The sequence below is a fragment of the Varanus komodoensis genome, unplaced genomic scaffold, assembly GCF_004798865.1.
Source record: "Varanus komodoensis strain SLA01 unplaced genomic scaffold, ASM479886v1 scaffold112, whole genome shotgun sequence".
Classification (NCBI taxonomy): Eukaryota; Metazoa; Chordata; class Lepidosauria; order Squamata; family Varanidae; genus Varanus; species Varanus komodoensis.
Genome location: NW_025335322.1, coordinates 421,172 through 439,289, shown reverse-complemented (window position 1 = coordinate 439,289; position 18,118 = coordinate 421,172). Strand labels below are relative to the sequence as shown.

The window sequence follows — 18,118 nt, the reverse complement described above, 5'->3', positions numbered from 1 at the left end:
GGGCAGAAAAAGCTACTCAAGGAAGGCTTTTTCAAAATCGCCCTCTTTCCAATGGAACTTTAGCCCTCTATTAGGGTTAGGGGTGCGCACCAGGGTAGGGTTAGGACAGTGGTGACAACCCTCTCGCACGAGAGCCACCGCAGGCACACAGAGCCCTTTCTATCAGCCCATGAGCCAAGTCGCCCCAGCATCTCTGCAGCAGCTGAGCATCGGATGATAGCGCCCACAGGAGCCATGCGCATGCTTGGAAAGGAGTCGCGTCCCCAGGCATTCACGTGTCTCATTAGCGGCAGCTCATCTGAGGTTTTGCCTGTCCGGTCAGTGCGCTGCCAAGGATGGGTGTGTGTGGGTGTGTATGCTTCTACTGGTTGTGAGTAGTTCTTTCTGAACGGAAACATCAGTTTTCAGGTTTTATTGTAGTTTGGCACAGTACGATTAATAAGTGGGTTTTGGGTTGCCGTTTGGGCTCTCGGTCTTTAAAAGGTTTGCCATCACTGGTGTAGAGAAACCATGGAACCAGCTGCTGTTTCCTCTCGTGGTTTCAAAGACCAAACTTGCCCCGGTGAAAATCCTTGCCTGGATTCAGACACCGCAGCTGACCAGCAATGGTAAAACCGCTCCAGGGCTTGTCGCATTGTCTGAACCCAGTCAATTGCAAAGGGGGAGAGGCAGTGTGGCGTAGTGGTTAGAGCACGGGACTGAGACTCAGGCGATCTGGGTTCGAGTCTCTGCTCAGCCATGGAGCCAACTGGGTGGCTTTGGGCCAGTCACAGCCTCTCAGCCCAGCCTACCTCACAGGGTTGTTGTTGTGGGGATAAGATGGAGGAGGAGAGATGATGTAAGCTGCCTTGAGCCCTTTGTAGGAAAAAGGCAGGATATAAATCGCAATATAAATAAATAAATAAGGTGGAATGTCACCAAGTGGGAGGCAAAGACCTGGCGGGATCCACAGCTGCCCTTGTGCCCCATCTGGGACATCTGGCCAGCCGAACAGGGACAGCCGGACGACACGGATGCTTGGTCTGGCCCCTCGTGCCTGTGTTAAGTGCATGAACCCGAAATGAGCCATCGGCCCTTTTCATTCCACCAGGCTCTGGTTGCACTGTAAATCTGGGATTGGATTTGTTTGCTGCCTTGTTTTTACGTTTCCTGATTTCCACTGTAAGAAAACTTGTGCTCTTGTCTTTGCTGCTCTTTAGAGTCAAAAGAGATTGCCAGATAGATAGCTAGATAGTCAGATATTAAATGGATGGATCACAAGACATAGTAATGGATATGAAGAACCTTCCTTTTGGTGCCGTTCTTTCACAGCAAATGTGAGGATGCGACTCCCACCATCCCCAGCCAGCCAGCCCGTCCTTCCATAGGACTTGAATATTCTATGGAATAATGGAGGTTGCAGCTGTCCAGCGCATTTTTGGGGTCCTGGTTGTGGGAGGTTGATTCCAGGCTCTTTGCAAGGATCAGTGTGGATCCAAATCACCACTCGTCGCTAAGGAAACAGGACGCGCTGGAAGACACGGAGACGAGTTTGGCAGGTTTGCTTCCTCCAGGGTCACACGGCCTTCCTCTTCCTCTCTGCTTCTCCAGGGATGCCCTGCTTGTGATCCAGTGGAACATCCGTGCCTTCATGGGGGTGAAGAACTGGCCTTGGATGAAGCTGTTCTTCAAGATCAAGCCCTTGCTGAAGAGTGCAGAGACGGAGAAGGAGATGCAGGTGGGCAGCAAAGACCAAAAATTATGTACCCATTTATTGTGAATATTTATATACTGCTTAGTATTAAACAAGGGCTTCACATGCACACATTAAAATAATATTTAGAAACATTTTCAAGTATAACAAAACAAATATATTTTAAACTCACTATGAACAACTGAAAAACTGAACCGACAATACAGAAAAGATGCCCAAAAAGCAATCAGTTGGGCCGTGTAATGATTTCCAAGCCGGAGAAGGCCTGGTGAGCAAGGGAATTTTCAAGAGGCGTTTGAAACGCACTACATTCTCTGCTTCCAAGCTGAACTTTTGCAGGGGTGGGTGCTGGCACTGAGAAGGTCCTGCTGTCAGGATATCGCTGGCGGCATTCTGTCAGTCTCGGAATGACCAGCAAGAGCTGCTCTGCAGATCTGTACAGTGGGCTGGGTATATATGGGGAAATTTAGGCATCCTGGTCCCAAGTTGTTTAGGATTTTGAATGTCAATATCACCACTCCAAAAATAGCTAATAGGCAGCCAGTTGCAGGTCTTTTGGCACATATGATCTGTGCAAAGCTATTGCACCAGTTAGCATCCCGACTGCTGAATTCTGCACGGCTGCAGCCTCTAATTGATTTGGTTCTGACTTTCGGCCTCCCTCTTCTAGCAGCGAAGTTGTTTGGGGGGAGTTTTAGTCCAAACAATCTGAAAGGCAGCAAAGGCTGGGCTGAAATGCTTCAGCAGTGCACTTAAAATGCTGCTTCGAACAGTGCAATTGCATTGTCTACTCAGGAGTAAGCTCTCTCAAGTTCAAATAGGATCACGCCTAGGTAAGTACCTATTATGGGATTGTCTTGTAATGAACTAAAAAGACAACATTTCTAAAGACAGCCATCTCTAGCTTTCACTACAGTTAATTCTTAAAAAGTCGGAAAGGTCACACTGTCCGGTGGCCACATCAACCTGCAATTTTTTTAAAACATTAATATTTGCATACATCTTTCCATGTGATTTCCCTGAATATGTGTTTTTATGCAAATCTCTCTAAGATATGCCTTTTTCTACACAGCTTTCCTGAACGTACATATTTTTGGATGCAGTCTTCCCAAGTAGACACTTTAAACGAGAACTGCATCCCAAAATTTGGAGAACTGTGCATCCCACAGCCTAGGCAATGCAAAAAAGAAAAGATGGTTCACTTAAATATTAAGTAAATGAAATTCTTCTCCATCCCAATAGGGAAGACAAAACCTTCCAAAGGTTGTTATTTAATCAGACGCAGGCACACACAAAAAAGCACAAACGCTTGGAAATCACCAAACAATCCACCAGGAAGGGGAAAGAGTGAGGCTAAAGAAGTTGTATGAAGAAACAGAAGACTTGGGCCGTTTTGGAAGTTCATTAGAGAAGAATATGGACGTTCATTCAACATGGATACACTCAATGCACAAACACAAATTGCATAGTGGAAAGAAGGCCAGGTGTCCAGAAATATTGGGGTTTTTTTCGTTTTTACAAACAGGGATTTTAATTTCTTTCTCATGTGGAAAACACACGGATGCCCTCACACCTGCAGCCTGTGGGGGGAAATCTAGGAACAGCTTTTCCCCTCAAAACTGCAGACTTTATAAACTGACCATCCCCTTCCCTTTGGAAGCGAGCATGGCTGAACAGTTCTAGTCTTATTTTGTGTTCTCCACAGACCATGAAAGAGGAATTTGGGAGGTTGAAAGAGGCTCTGGAGAAATCGGAGACGCGGAGAAAGGAGCTGGAGGAAAAGATGGTGTCTCTCTTGCAAGAGAAGAATGACCTCCAGCTGCAAGTCCAGGCTGTGAGCATCCTCTTGCCCTCATATTCTTCTCCACGTGCACCCTGGTCTTCTGAGACGCAGACCAACGCTTCTGAAGGCCTCTAGGCTGGAGAAGGCTGAAGTGGCCTCTCTTCCCGTCTTTTCTCCCCCTTCGCTTCCCACTGCAGGAGCAAGACAATCTGAACGATGCAGAAGAGCGCTGCGACCAGCTGATCAAGAACAAAATCCAGCTGGAGGCCAAGGTGAAAGAGCTGACCGAACGGATGGAGGATGAGGAGGAGATGAACGCCGAGCTGACAGCCAAGAAGCGGAAGCTGGAGGACGAGTGTTCGGAGCTCAAGAAGGACATTGACGACCTGGAGCTGACCCTAGCGAAGGTGGAGAAGGAGAAACACGCCACGGAGAACAAGGTGGGCGCCCAGTGCCGGGCACGACTCCGGCTCACGTTGGTGGGAGAAGCGATGACGTGTTGACATGGGTGGGCAAGTTTTGGGGGCTCCATTGGCCCAGTGGAAATCCTCAGGGCTGCATGGTGGGGCCATGAGCTGGTGGGGCAGGACACATGCTCAGGAATGAGATCCCTCCACCCTCACTCTTAGATTCACACCACGATCCTGCTCCGGATGGTGCTCTCCCACCTTCTGGGGGATGCTGGAAGTGGCCTTCCAATACAACAGAAGGGCTCCAGCTTGGAGGAGGCAGACCTGGGTCTCCATACCTGTGTATGTTCAAGGCGTTTCACCCCACAGCTACTCAGGGCTTGGAGGTTTGCTCTTCCTGCAGGTGAAGAACCTCACGGAGGAAATGGCCGGCCTGGACGAGATCATCGCCAAGCTTAGCAAAGAGAAGAAGTCCCTGCAAGAGGCCCACCAGCAGGCCCTGGACGACCTCCAGGTGGAGGAGGACAAAGTGAACACGCTCACCAAAGCCAAGCTTAAGCTGGAGCAGCAGGCCGACGACGTGAGTCCGTGGACGGAGCCCGGGGTCCTTGGGAACGCGAGCTCACCAAGCGGCCCTTTGCCCCTTGGACCATCTCGTTCAGTAGCTTCCACCCTTGTGAATGTCCCCTCCACCCAGGGCTCCTGGACTACAGTCCCCCAAGGGCCAGGGCGATGGGGCTTGCAATTCAGCAACATCTGGGAGCTGCCATTGTCTGCCCTATGCAAGGCCTGGCTGAAGTTTTATCTGCCACGAAGATGTCGAAATCTAGTACGGCACCAAGGAAGGCATGGGATCAGGTGTGGGGTTGCATCTCCCCACTGCTGGGCCTCCACAAGCTGAAGTATGCCTATCGGCAAGGGCATGCCCCTCACATCACTGGGTCACCCCCCCCCCCCGCCGCCACCCGGCATCATCAGACCTCAAGCCAAAGCACCAGCTGCTGAACAGACACTCCGTGCCATCTGCTAATCCTCTGGTTCTCCGCTTTCGTCCTTCTTCCCATGTCCCATCCGAGACAGTTAGAAGGCTCTCTGGAACAGGAGAGGAAGATCCGGATGGATCTGGAACGGGCCAAGAGGAAGCTGGAGGGAGACTTGAAGCTGACTCAGGAGAACATCATGGACCTGGAGAATGACAAGCAGCAGCTGGAGGAGAAGCTGAAAAAGTAGGAGAGGGCCCCTTGCCCCATCGCCCTCCTGGGCGCCCCAGTTATGGGTTGGGTTGGGCTGGGGTGGAGGGTTGGCACCAGGAGGCCCCGAAGGACGAGGGGAGGGGGCACTCAGGCTGGGAGGCTGATGCGGAGTGGGCGGAAGGGGACACTCGTCCCGGCAAACCAGCAGAGCAGTCTTCGCCGCTGGTTTTCCCTGCCGCAGCCGCAGGACAGAGGGGCAGCTCCTGGCTGCCGAAACACTGGCTGGGGACGGGGACTCCGAGGGCAGGGGCTGCCGGAGGATGCCGGCCCTAACACGGCAAGGCCCGGAGGTCTCCCCCGAGGCTGGTGGGGAGGTCCAGGCCCCGAGCGGAAGCGGAGCGAGATGGAAATCCCGCAGAACAGAAAGGGGGGGTTTGCTTCCCCAAATTCCTCTTGCAGGAAGGAGTTTGATATCAACCAGCAGAACAGCAAGATTGAGGATGAGCAGGCCCTCGCCGTGCAGCTGCAGAAGAAACTGAAGGAGCTTCAGGTCGGGGCTGGGGCGGGGTGGCGTGGGGTGGGGCGGGGTGGGGTGAGGAAGCACCTTTGCTCCAGGCTGGCCATCCACAGTGGCAGAACAATCCCAGACTCTGGAATTCTCTCTGCCCTGGGAATTCCCACCCTAGGGCAGCGCTCGGCTCTGGCATTCGCCCGGCTCTCTCCCGCGCCTCGGGGCTTCTGTTTTCAACCCGGCAAATGACTGCTGGTTCTGGATCGGTCGCCTCTGCCGGCCCCTTTCTGGGGCCTTTGGCAAGTGGTCCTGATGCCCGCGTCCCTGCGCTGGGTCTCCCTCCTCGCAGCCCGTGAGCATGAGGCACCCTTTCCTCTTCGCCTCATCGCAGCCGTCTCCCACGCCGCTGCCCTCCTGCTCTCCCGGGGCTGTAAGCCAGAGCGAGGGGCAGGTGGACGGGCGGGATGCGACGGGGAAGAGGTGAAACGAGTCTGGAGGCTTTGTCCGCTGGCCCTGGGTGTCGTGTGGGCCCCCAATGGGCCCCCAGCTGTGCTGCCCCTCAACACCAGCCCTAAGCATGGCTGCGGCAGTGCCAGAGTTCTGCCCCGGAGATCCAACAGGCCATGTGCCGACGTTCTCCGAAGTTCTCCAGAACTTTGGTCACGGAGTTGGAGGGAACCCAAGGAAGGTCGAACCGCCCCTCAGCAGGTCGCAGAGATCGCAAAAGCTTGGCATGCTGGAAAGAGAATGGAAAGGCGCTCTCTTTCCATGCGCTGCAGGCACGGATCGAAGAGCTGGAAGAAGAGCTGGAGGCCGAGCGCACGTCCCGGGCCAAGGTGGAGAAGCAGCGTGCCGAGCTCTCGCGGGAGCTGGAGGAAATCAGCGAGCGCCTGGAGGAGGCCGGGGGCGCCACCTCGGTGCAGGTCGAGCTCAACAAGAAGCGGGAGGCCGAGTTCCAGAAGATGCGGCGCGACCTGGAGGAGGCGACGCTCCACCACGAGGCCACAGCGGCCACGCTCCGCAAGAAGCACGCCGACTCCGCGGCGGAGCTGGGCGAGCAGATCGACAACCTGCAGCGTGTGAAGCAGAAGCTGGAGAAGGAGAAGAGCGAGCTGAAGCTGGAGCTGGACGACGTGGCCTCCAACATGGAGCAGCTGATGAAGTCCAAGGTGCCATATTGATGGGGAAGGAGGGGAGGAGCCAGCGAAGGGGGTGGAGTTATATATGCTAATATACTGTTGTGGAGGGCATCCCTGGAAGTGGAAGTGAGGCTGCCCGGTGGCGACTTTCCCCCAGCTAATGCCCTCCAGATGTGCTGGACTGCAACCCTGAGCATAGCCGGCTGTGCATTCTGGGAGCTGTAGTCCAACACGTCTGGAGCATATCCCGTAGCAGAGGCACAATGCCCTGAAGAGCTCAGCCTTCCAGTGGGTCTCTTGGTTTGGCCCCCAAAACTTGGATGCTTCAGATTAAGAAGCTCTTAGTGCACCAACAAAACCCAGCCCAGCGCTTTGGTCTAGCCCCCTGCGGGACTCCCTGGTCAACCTGCGGCGTTGTCCCCAGTCCTCTTGAGCCTTCTCGGTATTTTTATCCTTGCATTCTTTGCTGGCAGGTGAACCTGGAGAAAATGTGCCGCACCATAGAGGACCAGTCCGCCGATTACCGGGCCAAGCTAGAGGAAACCCAGCGAAGCCTCAATGACACCAACACTCAGAGGGCCAAGCTTCAGACGGAAAACGGTGCCTCTTCCTGTTTCCTTCCTTCCTTCCTTCCTTCCTTCCTTCCTTCCTTCCTTCCTTCCTTCCATCCTTTTTCACGGAGCCGTTCCCAAAGGCAACCCTCCCCAAAGACGGAGAGGGTGGCCGGCAGATGGAAGGATGCGCCCGCTCCTGGCGCTGAGCCATCCCTCTTTTGGGTCCCCAGGAGAACTCGCCCGGCAGCTAGAAGAGAAGGAGGCGCTCATCTCTCAGCTCACGCGGGGGAAGCAGTCCTACACGCAACAGATGGACGACCTGAAGAGGCAGCTGGAAGAGGAGGCCAAGGTAGCGCGAGCCTTCGCTGGCAGGGTCGGGCCGGGCTGGGAACCGGAGGGCAGGCGGCCGTGAAGGACAGGGCTGAGTGGAGGGCCCGGCTCACGCCTGTTCCTCCTCGCTCAGGCCAAGAACGCCTTGGCCCACGTGCTCCAGTCGGCCCGCCATGACTGCGACCTCCTGCGGGAGCAGTACGAGGAGGAGACGGAGGCCAAGGCGGAGCTGCAGCGCCACCTCTCCAAGGCCAACTCCGAGGTGGCGCAGTGGAGGACCAAGTACGAGACCGACGCCATCCAGAGGACGGAGGAGCTGGAGGAGGCCAAGTGAGTGAGGGGCCGAGGACTCGCCTCTCGCTGGAACCGGCTCCGGGGGCTTCCGGGGCCGGGCGCTTGGCTGGAGGACCCAAGCCCAGCTCCTCAAGCCCAGGCGCCGTCTGGGGCTAGTTGCCTCTGCCAAGGTGTTTGGACCAAAGAACCGAACCTGCCCCTTCATGCGGACGACCAAGTTTAACTCATGACCTCTCTTGGTCTGTTCTGTGCTCTGTGATTTTAATTAGATTATTATAAATGCTAAAATCGTTCCTAAATAAATAATTGCATAATTGTTCTTATTATCTATACGTAGTGTCAGGAGAATGGGGTTCCCTGGTGATTCTTCCTCCTAAATACACTCAGAGGTTGGCATGTGGGGCCCAGGGCAGCCCTAGGGCCCCGGTTTGGGGCCTGCCATGGGGTTGGTACCACCCTCTCTTCGTCCTCGCGCACTCGGCACCTGCCTCTCTGGTGCCCAGTTCCCCATCTGAATATTCGTCCCTGACCTTCCCCGCCACCCCCGGCCCCTCGGACTTCTCTCCAGAGAGGTGGTTCCTCTGACGGCGAAGCTTTTGGCTCGGGTTATATTTCAAAATGGCAGTGTATAAGACGAGCGAAAAGCTTGTTGGTCGGAGGAGAAATCCCCATAAAAGGCACGAAGGTAGGTGCGTAGGAGAGGTGACCTCGAGGGGAGGCTGGCCTGAGTCACTGGGGACAGGGGGAGACCTCTGTGGCCCTCGAGGCGTGAAAGGAGGTGGGCCTGAGAGGCACGGTGCCGAGGCATCCTCCCAGACCCCCGGGGTCACTCCCTGGCCACACTCCTCCTTGCTGACCCCACACGCTGACCCATTCGCACACCAGTGGCCCCTGGCTAAGCACGGGGAGCCCTCCTGGAGCCCCTGGGGGATGGCATCCTTGTCCTTTGCTGTCAGGAGAGGCCCTGCCCCATAGACAGGACCGCGGGACCAAAATGGGTTCCCTGCATAGCCCCGCCCACCTCCCCCAGCAGCCCCCCCTTTTCCCCATACATTTGGCATCTCCCCGACTTTAGTGCAGTCTTCTCCGCCCTCGCGTAGCCGAAATGCCTCGCGGCCGGCATCAAGAGCTTTAGGATTAAATAGCCTGGCGCGTTTAGCCCCACGGTTATGCGGCTCCCCGAGGGAATCTGGCCCTCGGACAGAGAGAGGGTGCGCACCCCGGCTGCAGGCAGGCGGAGGAAGCCGCGGCCTGCGCCTGCAGGAGGGTAACGGCCTCGCTCTCTCCTCTCTCCTCTCGTGCCAGGAAGAAGCTGGCGCAGCGGCTGCAGGACGCCGAGGAGGCGGTGGAGGCCGTGAACGCCAAGTGCTCCTCGCTGGAGAAGACCAAGCACCGGCTGCAGAACGAGATCGAAGACCTCATGGTGGACGTGGAGCGCTCCAACGCGGCCGCCGCCGCCCTGGACAAGAAGCAGAGGAACTTCGACAAGGTGCCGGGCGCCCCTGGGGGAAAGGGGGACAGCAGAGGCGGGGAAGGAGGGCAGGGGAGAGGGGGAGGTCTTCTGATCTGACCGGCTTCCTGCCTGGCGGTGGCTTCCTTAGATCCTGTCGGAGTGGAAGCAGAAGTTCGAGGAGTCCCAGGCGGAGCTGGAGAGCTCGCAGAAGGAGTCGCGCTCGCTCAGCACGGAGCTCTTCAAGCTGAAGAACGCCTACGAGGAGTCGCTGGAGCACCTGGACACGCTGCGGAGGGAGAACAAGAACCTGCAGGGTGAGTCGAAGGGAGTGCGGGCATGAGGGGTGGAGACCCTCTGGCTTCACGGCCTGGGCAGCCAGGGGGTCTGCCCCACGCTCCACCCCCCGGCCTGCCTCTGAGCCCAATGTCGGCTTCCTCCCCTGTGCAGAGGAGATCTCGGACCTCACCGAGCAGTTGGGAGAGGGGGCCAAGAACGCCCACGAGGTGGAGAAGGTGCGGAAGCAGCTGGAGGCCGAGAAGATGGAGCTGCAGGCTGCACTCGAAGAGGCGGAGGTGACCCTCTTGTCACGTCTGGTCCAGACATGTCTGCTCAGCAGAGTTGCCAGCACTTCCTTCCAACCAGGAAACCTGGCACTGAAGCGTCCTTTCTCCTCTCCTCTCCTCTCCTCTCCTCTCCTCTCCTCCCTTCCCTTCCCTTCCCTTCCCTTCCCTTCCCTTCCCTTCTTTGCGTGTGAGTTTTGCTTTTTGAATTTTGCAGAGGTAAACTTTTGAGAGCCAGTGTAGTGCTGAATTCTAGTCGCCACTTGGCCACAGAGCTGACTGGGTGGGCCATTCTCTGGTCCTTAGCCTCACCTACCTTGCAGGGTTGTTGTGAGATAAGGCTGGAGGAGGAGGGGGAGGAGGAGAATTATGTGCCTTGAGTTCCTTGAAAGGGAAAAGGATGGGATATAAATAAATGAACAAACCACCTTGATTTGTTTTTCTGGAAAGCCAGTATAGCAATGGCTTAAATAAATCAAACCAAATGACATTTTTGCCAGAGATTACTAGCTCAAAGGACAGCTCCTCCCCGAGGCATGTTAGGGGGTTTGTGAAAGGGTGGCAAATGAGGACTCATTTTTTTAACTGATAGCTGCTCTTTTCCTAACATTTATGACTTAGGCACCAAAGTACATTGGGCTCCTACCTACAAAATCCAGGTTTGGGTCCCAGTCCCTCAGATGGGAAGAGAAGCCATTAAATGATTTCCACTAAGCCAGCCCTGACCAGAATTGAAAACACTTCACCTGGATATGGCTCTTGGCTCTGTACATTTCCCAGGTGTGCACCCCCCCCCCCCCGCACCTGGCCCCACCGTTTTTTTCCTGACCTTCACTTTGCCTCTCTCATGTTGAACGGCAGGCAGAAATGCCCCGGGCAGCCCTTTCACACTAGAGAGGCAGTGTGGTGTAGCGGTTCAGAGCGTGGGACTGGGACTCAGAGGATCTGGGTTCGAGTCCCCGCTCAGCTATGGAGCCAACTGGGTGGCTTTGGGCCAGTCACAGCCTCTCAGCCCAACCTACCTCACAGGGCTGTTGTAGTGATAGGATTGAGAGCAGGAGGAGGAGGATGTCAGCTGCTCTGAGTTCATTGTAAGAGCAAAAGCATTATATAAATTTAATAAATAAGTAAACACAACCCTGAAGTGCTGACATTGCATTGCCTTGCACCAATGGATCCAGCAGGACACTTCTTATACGATTTTTTCAGTATTACCTGGAACTGGAATTAAGCTGAAAGTTTTCATACAAACACTTAACATACTCCTATATTCTCAAGCAGTACCCTTCCCCACAAACAAAGCTCTTCTGTAATCATTACACAAGACTGTAGGTTCCATCGGACAAAGGTCCCCTGCAATGTTAGTTAAACTCTTCCGCCTTTCAGGCTGTTCCCATTTTATTCCTTTCTCTTCAGCATTGCTGAGGGGTCCGTGATGACGTCCCCTTTACTGAGCCAGTTCTTGCTTCCTTTGTTGGGGGCAGGGGGATACTCACTGTTTTCCTTCCAGTATTTTATTTTACAGCAAAAGCGTTATTTCACTCTAAAATAAAGAAAAAGAGGGAAGCAACAGGACGAAAGCTATAATAAATACAATTATAACTTCTCCCAGACAACCATAAGTTGGCAATCCCTGGGCAACCACAGCATGAGGCAGTAAACGCAGCAGAACCTGCAGCAGGAAGTGTTTAACTGAAAAGCACTAGAGCCCATTAAAAAAGCATATGAGAAGAAAATGCATTGGAATTCAATGCTGCAATTCAGGAGGAAAGGGATACCGTGCAAATAGCACCTTTGGCAAACCTGGCTGGTCGAATCTGAAGTGCAAAACTTCATGGCCTTGATATCTAGCACACCGCTTGCCTGCCTCCTTCCATCCTCCCGTCTTTCTCCCCTGCTCCTCCCTTCTCTCACCTGACTCATAATTCCCTGATTCTGCAGGCTTCTCTGGAGCACGAAGAAGGCAAGATCCTCCGGGCCCAGCTGGAGTTCAACCAGATCAAGGCCGAGATCGAGCGCAAGCTGGCCGAGAAGGACGAGGAGATGGAGCAGGCCAAGCGCAACCAGCTGAGGATGGTAGAGTCCCTTCAGGCTTCCCTGGACGCCGAGACCCGCAGCCGCAACGAGGCGCTGAGGGTCAAGAAGAAGATGGAGGGCGACCTCAACGAGATGGAGATCCAGCTCAGCCAGGCTAATCGGGTGGCAGCGGAGGCCCAAAAGCACCTCAAGATCGCACATATGCACCTCAAGGTAATAAAATGCGAGGCTTTGGACCCTGTCTCCATGGAGCATAGAGCGGGGCCAGTGGTGGCCTTGGTGGAAAGTCCGTGCTGAAGAGGACCTTCTCTGTGGGCCGTTTCCTTTCCTTCTGAAGACACCAACTCTGGGCCTTCATGTGTTTGGTTGCCCAGGACACCCAGATCCAACTGGACGACGCTGTCCGAGCCAACGAGGACCTGAAGGAGAACATCGCCATCGTGGAACGCAGGAACAACCTGCTGCAGGCCGAGCTGGAGGAGCTGCGCAACCTGGTGGAGCAGACCGAGCGCGGCCGGAAACTGGCTGAGCAGGAGCTGATCGAGGCCAGCGAGCGCGTCCAGCTCCTCCACTCCCAGGTAGGAGCAACTTCCGCCAACCCTCTGGGCAGTCCGTCTCTTACGCCGTTTTTACTCCGAGTTGTCTGCTGTTTTCATACCATGCGGAATGAAAGTCTCACCAATAGCCCTGATACCAATCTTGTGAAGTTTTTTTCCCCCAAATTTTATTATTTTTTCTACAATCTAGCACTAAAACAACAACTATTTAAGACATCGGACATACTGGGTTGACATCTTACTCTTTTTAACAATCAATAACCATATTCAAATCTACACAAAGTCCCGTTTCTCTAACCAAAAATAAAAAGAGTTTCAGGTTTGATAGAAATATGCATCTGCTTTCTCCTTCAGAGACAAGGTCAATCTGTCCATTTCCACACAATCCAAAATCTTTTTTAAGATCAACTCTTTGGTAGGTGGCTCTTCATTCCTCCAGTGTTGGGCAAATGCAATTATTGATCGATCAAGTATTTCTTATTAATTGATCGACTGATTGATTGATCTAAAGCTTTTCTTGACCGTGTCATTACTAGTGTCGCAGGATGGTTTACAACAAGCACAGATAAAAAATGGAACAGCATCCAGCAATTCACAATTAAAACCAATTAGACATTAAAATAATAGGAGAATAAAAAGGTTTTCGCCTGGCGCCGAAAAGAAAATGTGTTGGCACCAGACGAACCTCTCTGGGGAGCATATTCCTCATATCAACATTTTAAAAATATTAAATATTAAAATAAAAGTAGTCCAGTTTCCTTATTTATTTTATTTCTGCCCAAATGGTATGCAAGGCAGCTAAAATTAATAAAATGCTAACTAAGAACAACATCCCGAATGAAAATGTAATATTAAGAACAGATCCACTGAAGCACAACTAAAATCACAACAGCATTAGCATCCCCGCCAGAGGATAGCGAGGGCCGTCCCGCGAGGTCATGGCCAAGATGATGTGTGAACCCACCCTCTGCTTGAACCCCCTGCCACCTTTCTCTCAGCTGGCAACTCGGCTCATGGCCATTCCGAATCTTGCTTCCGCAGAACACCAGCCTCATCAACCAGAAGAAGAAGATGGAGGCTGACATCTCCCAGCTGCAGACGGAGGTGGAGGAGGCCGTGCAGGAGTGCAGGAACGCCGAGGAGAAGGCCAAGAAGGCCATCACGGACGTGAGTGGGAGAGGAGAGGCGCCTGCGCACCGGTCCCGGCCGGGGGCTCTCCGGCGAGGACTGTGCCTGGCTGGCCACCCTAAAACAAGCGCATGTGGAAAGCACTCATTACTTACATGTGATGCATATTGGACACCTTAACGGTGTGCTACAATACGACGGCATCTTCCTTCTGTGGAAAAAGGGATGAAGGGTATAAAGAAGCAGCAGCCCATAATAGCCCTGGGGGTGTGCAGCTTATGGCGACCAGTGGCCAGCATCCGTGGTGGCCGTAAGTCGTTTCCGTCGGGGGCAAACGAGGGCCTGCGGGTGTCTCACGGGCATGGCGTCCTTTTGGTCCTCCGGGGTGGTCCGGGTTCTCGAAGGAGCAGGGGGCCTGACTGCCTGCCTCTCCCTCCCGCGGGGCAGGCGGCCATGATGGCGGAGGAGCTGAAGAAGGAGCAGGACACGAGCGCCCACCTGGAGCGGATGAAGAAGAACATGGAGCAGACGGTCAAGGACCTGCAGCTGCGGCTGGACGAGGCCGAGCAGCTGGCCCTGAAGGGCGGCAAGAAGCAGCTGCAGAAGCTGGAGGCCCGCGTGCGCGAGCTGGAGAACGAGCTCGAGGCGGAGCAGAAGCGCAGCGCCGAGGGCGTCAAGGGCATGCGCAAGTGCGAGCGGCGCATCAAGGAGCTCACCTACCAGGTGCGCCGGCACCGGGGCCCTGTGGCTGGCTGGGCCTGCAGCATCGCTGGGTTTGGGTTCTAGACTCGAACTCGGGGCAAGCACAGCAAGCAAGCAGGGGCTGAATTCAGCCTGCTTCGGGTCCCAGCCTCGGTCCCTGGGGTTCCTGCGTCTGGCGTGCCCCTTCCCATCCCCCCGCCTCTTGTGCGGGATGTTCCCATTCCAAACCCCCAAAATGCCTCTACGGAGGTTTAGCAACCGGGAGGAAGAGTGTTGAATGAACGAAGCTGGTGCTTTTCCGTCTGGGCCCTGCCCCTTCTGCCTTTGGCCCAAGCAAGCACTGCTGTGTAGCCCCCAAGTGCTTCTCCGAAATAGAATGTAGTCCTCTGGTCCGAAGACGTTCTGCACTCCTGAAGTATATAATAAGGAAATACGGCGACTCGACCCAGCTCCTGAGCTGTGGAATACTGGCCACATTCACACAAGGCAGCAGTGTCCTTGCTCCGTGGTTTTTTACCATGATCAAGTGACAGACAATCCAGTGGTCTCTGATCGGATGTGGTTTCCATCCTCCCTGTTCACTGCTTACATATCCCAACTAGCCCGAGGTTTATATTTCCCGGCCTATTTTCAGTTCCAAGGGTGTTTCTCTCCCTGCCTACGTCACCTGCCTCTTCCTCATTGATCCACACATAGAGGTTGGAAGGCTAGAGTGGCTTCTACAGTTGCCACTCTATCCGGAGGACTCGGTGGTAGTTGCCCACCAGGACTGTGAATCCTGGTTTCAGACAGCACAACAAGCCATGAAGAGAAAGCATGGAATGAACCGTTGTTTGTTATCATGGTTTCTAAAGACCAAATTTACCCTGGTGAAATGCCATGACTGGGTTCATACAACACAACAATGGTAAGAAAGTGCCATGGCTTGTCATGATGATCCAGCACAGCTGGATCCAGACAATGAAATAACCCACATATTAAAAAATGTTTCACAGTTCAGTGACAACCAACATGAGCCCTTGACTGTGGATTGTCTTCTTGTCTGAACCCAGCCACTGTGGTTATGGGTGGGGGTACAAGCTGGGCCTGGCTCGACTATTTTTATCACATTTCTATTCTGGCTTTCTTCCGTCACGGAATCTCCCAAGCAGTTTCCTGCCCAGAGAGACCCTGCTGCACACCAGCAAAAAAGCTGCGTTGTGACATTTCAGACTGCGACTACAGTCAAATTCATCATGATCTGTTGCTTAACCGGACTTTCCAAAAAACATGATAAATATTTCATGCTCAATCCAAACTTGACTGGATTTAAGATGCAAAATTTCAGGATGTTTTTAATTTCATCTCTAGAATGCTGCCTTATCCCACACTAGACTTTAGCCCATCCACTGGACTGTACCAATTATTTTCCAGCTGTTGGCATGAGCTTTTCCAGCCTTCCCAGGAGCTTCTGGGACGCAAACCTGAGACCTTTTGCATGCCAGGCAGGGGCTCTGCCCCTGCGCCACAGCTGCCCCCACAAAAATTCTGTTTTTGCAATCTTGTCTGGTGGCTGAAGATAAGCAAGACCTCCAATTGTTATAACAAGCCGGTCTGTATACACACACCGAGAATAACTTTGCTATAGAATGTCATAATTAGGGTTACTTCAAACATAACCCCAAATCCTAGTCTGTGCTGTCATTGGCACTCCAAACCATGATGTATTTTCCAGACATAACGATAAAGCATAAAGACAAAGGTTGGTGTGGTTTTCCCCAAGGTTCCCTGGACCTTATTTGAAACAGTGACTTCTGAGAACAGAGCAAAGTCTCAAATCTTAGTTTGCCAGTTCAGTGCCAACACAATTTGTCCAAAAGGTGTTTTGTAGAGCCATGCCAAATGCTGTTTTTAGATCCTGGTTTAACAGCCACTCACAAATGTATAATCTGGGGGACAATGTTAGTTTATTTATTTATTTAGGATGTTGGTATGCCGTCCTTTGCAAGAGCCTCAGAACAGCTTACACAAATAAAATACAATTATCTAACATAACATTAATTAATTAATGACCCACTATGGCTACAATTAAAATATGGTGATAAAATTCAATATTAAAACTTATTAAAATATTGATTAAATAAAAGTTTGTATGGCACAAGAAACTGTGGTTCAGTGTTACTGTCGTAGAGAATGGGGTGGGGATGCAATGTGATGTTTTCCTCCTCATTTTCTTTCCATTTTTCCGCATTTGTAGACTGAGGAGGATAAAAAGAACTTACTGAGGCTCCAAGATCTGGTGGATAAGCTGCAGCTGAAGGTCAAAGCCTACAAGAGACAGGCGGAAGAAGCTGTGAGTTGCCACCTCTGGGCTCCAATTTTCCACTCCCCTCGCCAGGAACAAATACTGAAGGGGGTCGAGCCACTGGGTCAAAGTGCAGCGACGTCCATGTCCTCCGCTCCTTTGTGAATCCCAATAAGCTTTGCTGAACCTGGCGTTCTAGCATCTCATGTTTTGCAGGACAAGCTGGGATACATCAGAACACTTCCATCTCCGTCGTGCAAACTGGCCTTGTGATGCATTCGCTGGTTTGCAACTGAGACCTTTGCTGCCTAGTAACTCCGACTTCAAATCTCATGTGCCAGTTTTGCAAGGCCATAAGCCAGCCTCCTGTAACTCCTAGGAGCCCCTAGGCATGCCGGGAGTTGTAGTCAAAAGCATCTGGAGGGAGCGAAGTTGGGGGAAGCTGCCTTAAGCGATTTCAGTCAGCCAAACCTGGCCTTTTGCAGTTTCTGCAAACCCTTTTCCTGACATCACAGAACATGGCAAATTAACTATGACTTGAATGAAGGAGGAAGGGACCTTCCAGATGAACAAGGAGAGAGGAGAAGGTCCACCTCAGCCTATGCACTTAATCTGCTCTAAATCCAGACCCAACTCTGTGTGTGTGTGTGTGTGTGTGTCTTTAGCTCAACATTTGTGCTCCTTGCTTTCCAGCAGCACACCTAGCTGCGAGATCAAGGCCAGGACATGTTGCCGTTGCAATGAATCTGTTTGGTTTCTGTCCTCTTCCCAGGAGGAGCAGGCCAACGCCAACCTGGCCAAGTTCCGGAAGGTCCAACATGAGCTGGATGAAGCCGAGGAGCGGGCGGACATCGCCGAGTCCCAGGTCAACAAGCTGAAGGCCAAGAGCCGCGACGTGGGAGGAAAGGTGAATGCACAGGCCACCAGAGGGATGGGGAGAGACTCGGCAGCTGACCGCTGCAAGACAACATGGGAGAATCCCCCCAAAAGACCGAAAGGGGCAACTCTCTCCAAAAGGCAGTGGAATATTGCCCTAGTGTTACTCCAACCCACTGGAAACTTACAGAACCACGTTGGTTTCTTTCTCCCAGTCTCACCCTGCAATTCGGAGCAGGATAGAAAAGGGCTCAAAAGGGGGTTTCGGATTGCCCCATCACACTCTCTGTCTCCCTTATTTTATCTCTGTTCACCTCTTTTTCCTCCCCCACCCTCTCTGCTTTTCTCTTCCAGAAACTTCATGATGAAGAGTGACAGGCTGTGGATCTCCCGGACTGAGCCGAAGAAGCTCTTGGCTTCTAGCTCCTTTCTCTGCATAGGCTGTAGTATGAATATAGCTTTTAATAAAAGTTGAACAGCAAATGTTGTTCTCGCCAGAACTTTCCATAGCCCAGCTGCTGAACCGAGAGCGTATGGGATCACCCCATGCCTTTAAAAGTCTCCCCAGAGAGGGGAAGAATATGGCAATTTGAAATCCATCCGTGTCAGACAGA

General features: G+C 53.1%; 1 protein-coding gene across 1 annotated transcript; it reads left to right on the top strand.

The window, feature by feature from the left end:
* Positions 1 to 1,593: 1,593 nt before the first annotated feature.
* Positions 1,594 to 17,889, top strand: LOC123018649 (myosin-6-like). Its single transcript, XM_044420932.1, has 20 exons — positions 1,594 to 1,717; positions 3,399 to 3,527; positions 3,674 to 3,916; positions 4,290 to 4,466; positions 4,967 to 5,112; positions 5,539 to 5,629; positions 6,370 to 6,759; positions 7,203 to 7,329; positions 7,514 to 7,632; positions 7,747 to 7,943; positions 9,213 to 9,396; positions 9,509 to 9,674; positions 9,808 to 9,932; positions 11,862 to 12,170; positions 12,332 to 12,535; positions 13,556 to 13,681; positions 14,090 to 14,365; positions 16,581 to 16,676; positions 17,401 to 17,535; positions 17,859 to 17,889. The coding sequence occupies exons 1-20, from the start codon at positions 1,631 to 1,633 to the stop codon at positions 17,877 to 17,879; spliced, it is 3,348 nt and encodes a 1,115-aa protein (XP_044276867.1). The 5' UTR covers positions 1,594 to 1,630; the 3' UTR covers positions 17,880 to 17,889.
* The last annotated feature ends 229 nt before the right edge of the window (positions 17,890 to 18,118 follow it).